The 4967-nt window shown below is 32.0% G+C and overlaps 1 protein-coding gene across 1 annotated transcript in view; it reads left to right on the forward strand.

Annotated features, from left to right (window-relative positions):
- LOC102019755 (arylacetamide deacetylase) overlaps nt 1-4967 on the forward strand; it is a 328447-nt gene extending 323480 nt beyond the window's left edge. Inside the window, exons 3-5 of the mRNA XM_013518616.1 lie at nt 1660-1778; nt 1869-2037; nt 4040-4967. Of these exons, the coding sequence (XP_013374070.1) occupies nt 1765-1778; nt 1869-2037; nt 4040-4639 (783 nt within the window). The 5' untranslated portion in view covers nt 1660-1764 and the 3' untranslated portion in view covers nt 4640-4967. The remainder of the gene's footprint in view (nt 1-1659; nt 1779-1868; nt 2038-4039) is intronic.

Consider the following 4967-nt stretch of genomic DNA (forward strand, 5'->3'; position numbering starts at 1 on the left):
AAAAAAAAAGCAAATAATAAAAATTGTTGATAAGAACATGGAAAAGGAGAGACCCTCTATGCTACTGGTAAGAATAAAGAATGGTGCCGTCATAATGGAAAATAGTTGGGAGTTTTCTAATATGGCTATATTAACTAGACTTGCCACATGATCCAGAATCTCTATTCCTATGTGTTTACACAAGGAAATTGAGAACATAGCTATATAAAATCTTTTATATTCACAGCACCATTATTCATAAAACTTTCAAAGTTACAATACCCAAGACAATGGTTGAATGACATAGGGATATAATTGGATAAATGGTGAAAATATTATTCAAAGCATAAGAAACTAGTCACAAAAGGCCACACAATGTCTGATTCCATATTCATGAAATGTCCAGTATAGGTAAATATATAGAAGCAGAAAGATTAGTAGGTGCTCAAGGATGGAGGCAAGTGGTAGGGAAAGTGGAAAGTGACTACCAGGCTGTATAGGGCTATTTTTTGAGTGATGAAAATGTTCTAACATTGATTGTGGTGAGGCCCACATGACTTCATGTATGTAATAAAAACCACCGAAGTAAAAACATTAATTTTGAATGTGAATTGCACCTTAATAAAATGATTATGTCAAGAACTAAGAACTTATGTTTCTTAAGACATTAATGTAAATCATGAGGCATCTGTATATGTACAGAGAGAAATATAAATTCTAAAATATATATATGCATTTTTTCTATATGAAATATACCAATACCTAGAAATTAAGATATTTTAGGGCAATTTACAAAAAAAGGAATACAAATTGTCAAAAAGTTATGAAAAACCAGCACAGCACATATAACAAAAATATAAATGAAATGCACTAGGTAACATGTTTATACCTGATATAAAGGCTAAAATGAGAAAGATATAAAAGCAAAGGTTAGCAAGAGAACATTAAGAGTCACTTTTATAAACTGGTGGTTTAAGACAAACTTGGTACAGTATTCTAGTTATCAAAACTCTTTCACAGCATTACGTAAAGCTAAGCAAATTTTATAACTTCATGGCCATTGATACCACAGGCATATATCAACAAAAATACATATGTTCACCAAAAACTCATAGTAATCATTATAGCACTGTTTTTTTAAAATCCCCAAACTGCAAGCAACCCAATTCCTACAGCTTTCTTTAAATTGGAAAATATGTATTCACTTAGCGATTATTTATTTGTGGTAAGAATATTAACGTGAAATCTCTCTTAGAAAAGTTTTGAATGCACAGTGTCGTTGTTGATTTTAGGTACAATGTTGTCCAGCAGATTTCTAGAGCTTATTCATCTTGCTGGATTGAATCCATTGATTACAAACTCCTCATTTCTCCTTCTCCCCAGTCACGGACAACCAGCATTATACATTTTGAGTTTATGATTTGACCATTTTAGATACCGCTTACAAGTGGAATCATAAGGTTTTTGTCCTTCTGTGGCTAGCTGTCAACAATGGATAGTGGATATTGCAGTGTATTGTCTTTCTGAATACTACGCAGAAAGACAAACACAGCAATCTGAGACTCAGAAACAATGGTGAACAATCAAACCTAATAGCATAGGCACGCATTCTATTCAAATTTATTTACTTCAGTGGCAAAGCAGGCAAAATTAATTGGTGTTGCTGTACCTGGTTCGCAGGTGCTTACGGAGATGAAGAGAAGGAAGCAGAGGCTTGTCAGCACTGCAGTGTTGCCTTCCATGACCTACATGCTCCCTGAGTGGTTGTGTTTAGTTTGAAAATTTATGCAATTATACATGTATGTTATATTATACATTTCTGAAATGCATATTATTTCTTAATATAACTTTTTCAAGAAGGAATAAGAGTATTATTTTTTTCTCCACAGCTACAGATTAACACCCAAATACCATTTTCCAGTCCAATTTGAAGATGTGTATAATGACTTAAGGTGGTTCTTAAGTAAAAATGTTCTGGAAAAATATGGTGTGAGCCCTGAAAGGGTCTGTGTTTCTGGAAACAGTGCAGGAGGGAATCTGGCTGCAGCAGCGACTCAGAAGTTAGGATGCTTGTTATTTCTATTTCTTAAGAGAATCTACCTATAAAAGGATTAAGCACATATATTATTAAAATAAATAAATGCATGTATTAAAACATAAATACACATATAAGGATAGCAAAGAGAATTTTGATGAAAATACCTAAAACATCAAAAAATTACTTTTTGCTCCTGTAACAAATACTTTTCTTTCTTAGTGAAATGAAAATTCTCTGGTATATCATTGGTAAGATTTTATATGTGACAATAAAATTTTGTACTAATCAGATGAATGAGATAAATGCAATTGTAAGACCAAGAAATGAACCTTAACGATGTATTCAACAATTTTCAGTGGATTCATCTGTATTATTATTATTATTATTATTATTATTATTATTATGGTGTGGGGATTAAACATACAGCCTCAAGCTTGCAAGGCAGGAGCTGGGCTGCTGAACTATAACCGCTGTGATTTGCCCTCTTTTGCCAGAAAAATCACACTATCTTTTTGAAAATAATCAGCACACTCAAATATTCCAAGCTACTTACAAAAAAGAAATATGAAGTATTCATAAGATTTTAATATAATATATAAAATAATGCTTTATCTGTTATTAAACTATAGTACTATATTAATAATTGTAAGTAGTAGTTTTTAATCCAAGAGTAATCATAGAATATCTTCTGATTTTGAGAGAGGACACTAGCACTTGTTGTTCAAACTACGTTATTTTTCCAAGTACTGTAGTAGTAAGTGTACAAAGATAAGCTACTTAAATATCTATAGAAACTTAGATGTTTTAGCAGACTTTAATTATAAACTATGGATAAAGAAATTTTGAACATTGCTTTTTTCATTAATTGTATTTGTTTATATTTTTTCATACAAAAATGTTTTGGTTTCTAGTGTCTTTGGGGGCAACATATAAAAAACCCACTTCATTCATATATTTCTATGCCCACAATATAAAAGAAGTACTTGAAACTACACAGAGATTTCTAATCATTACTGTGAATTTCATCATGCAGTAGAAAAAAACCACTTGATTAGATTCCAAAAGATTTGAACTAGAAACCTGCAAATTCTGATTTGAACTTGAAATCTGAAAATGTGATCTCGCCAGATTTATGTAATTTGTTTAATCATTATCTGTAAAGGGAAACAACTTTTAAACTTCTCAGAGTTGTTCCGAGGTCAGAGTTCTAAAGTTTTATTAAAAATACCTGAAATGATCTTTGCAAATCTTCTCCAAAATGCCCATATTTGATTGTCATCACTGTAGTAACATTGCATGGCTACCTCAATTTACAAACTATTTTGACACATCCAATGTCTATTTATAGATGGAAAATACATACATATTTATAGTGTAATATACATTTCAGCATGAAATTAAACTATTTTTTCAAGGATGATTTTGAAAATTAAAATATATTTACAAAATATTTATGTGATTCACTTTTTATTGCAGTATGGTATTTGTGCATTCCTGTTTTCAGACCACTGATCTTTGTCAATAGCAATGTTTTAGTCCTGATAATAAAGAAAGATGTTAATGGAATGCTTCACACACAAACCCTACCAAAGCCCACTAAAGTAGCATAATACTGAATCATCACAGTCAAGTCACAAATGACTCTTCCTCTCAATGACAAGTTAACTTGATATACTGGTGTATTTTAAGGAACTTTTATATTAAGAGAAAATAATGAGGTAAAATTAACAGTCTCCGTAGATGTCATTCTTGGTAGAAAGAAAAATATACTAACATACTGCATAGATCCTTTTGTATATCTATGAAGCATAAAGAGCACATAATTTTGTTCAGTTTAAAACTATACTTTAGATTAGTAACATGCAGTTCTGGAAACTCATTTTGAATATTTCAAAGTTTGTTGAGACCATACCTTTCATTTATTACTTGTTCTTTTGACAATTTGAATTTACTTATAGACCATCACGTCATTTTATTCTTTTTAAATGAAAATAATTTGTGCAAATCATCTTAATTTTTTTTCAGCTCTTTGATGACCCAGATATCAAGATCAAACCTAAGATCCAGGCTTTCATTTATAATGCTCTTCAATCTCTCGATTTAGATTCACCATCGTATCGAGAAAATTCACATATGGCAGTTCTTTCCAAATCCCTCATGGTCAGGTTCTGGAGTGAATACTTTACCACAGACAGGGCACTCGAGAAAGCCATGCTTTCCAATCAGCATGTACCTGCGGAATCAAGTCATCTCTTCAAGTTTGTTAACTGGAGCTCCTTGCTTCCTGAGAGGTGTAGAAAAGGACATGTTCATACCAACCCAACTTATGGTAGTTCTGAATTGTTTCAAAAATATCCTGGGTTCCTGGATGTGAGGGCAGCTCCTCTGTTGGCAGATGACAACAGGTTGCGTGGTTTACCCCTGACCTATGTACTCACTTGTCAGTATGATGTGTTAAGGGATGATGGACTCATGTATGTCACCAGGCTTCAGAATGCTGGAGTTCAAGTGACCCATAACCATGTGGAGGACAGATTCCATGGAGCACTTTCTCTTCTGGATCTTAAAATTTATCAAAGATTGATAGATCAATATATTAATTGGCTAAAGGAAAATCTATAGTAAAATATATATTTCTGATATATTTTCAAAATATACTAATTCTCACCGTATCAGAAAACCCACTTGGTAGGAAATTGTCTTTTTTGTAATGGTCTTCTGAAGATCCACATATAGTATGGAAGTTGCTTGTGTCAATGGTCACTTTGATATTGTTCTTTCTTAATCTTAGGTATTTCTTTCAACATTCCCCATTTTATATGTGTTAATTCTGCCAGTTTTCTCTATTTTTAATCGTAGTTTTTGATACTTTATTTTTGTTTTAGACTCTCCTTTAAGTGTTAGCTATTACAATTCCAAGAAGAGAAATGTGAATAAATACTGCCTGTCT

Source organism: Chinchilla lanigera, unplaced genomic scaffold (genome assembly GCF_000276665.1).
Source record: "Chinchilla lanigera isolate Chin_1 unplaced genomic scaffold, ChiLan1.0 scaffold00047, whole genome shotgun sequence".
Classification (NCBI taxonomy): Eukaryota; Metazoa; Chordata; class Mammalia; order Rodentia; family Chinchillidae; genus Chinchilla; species Chinchilla lanigera.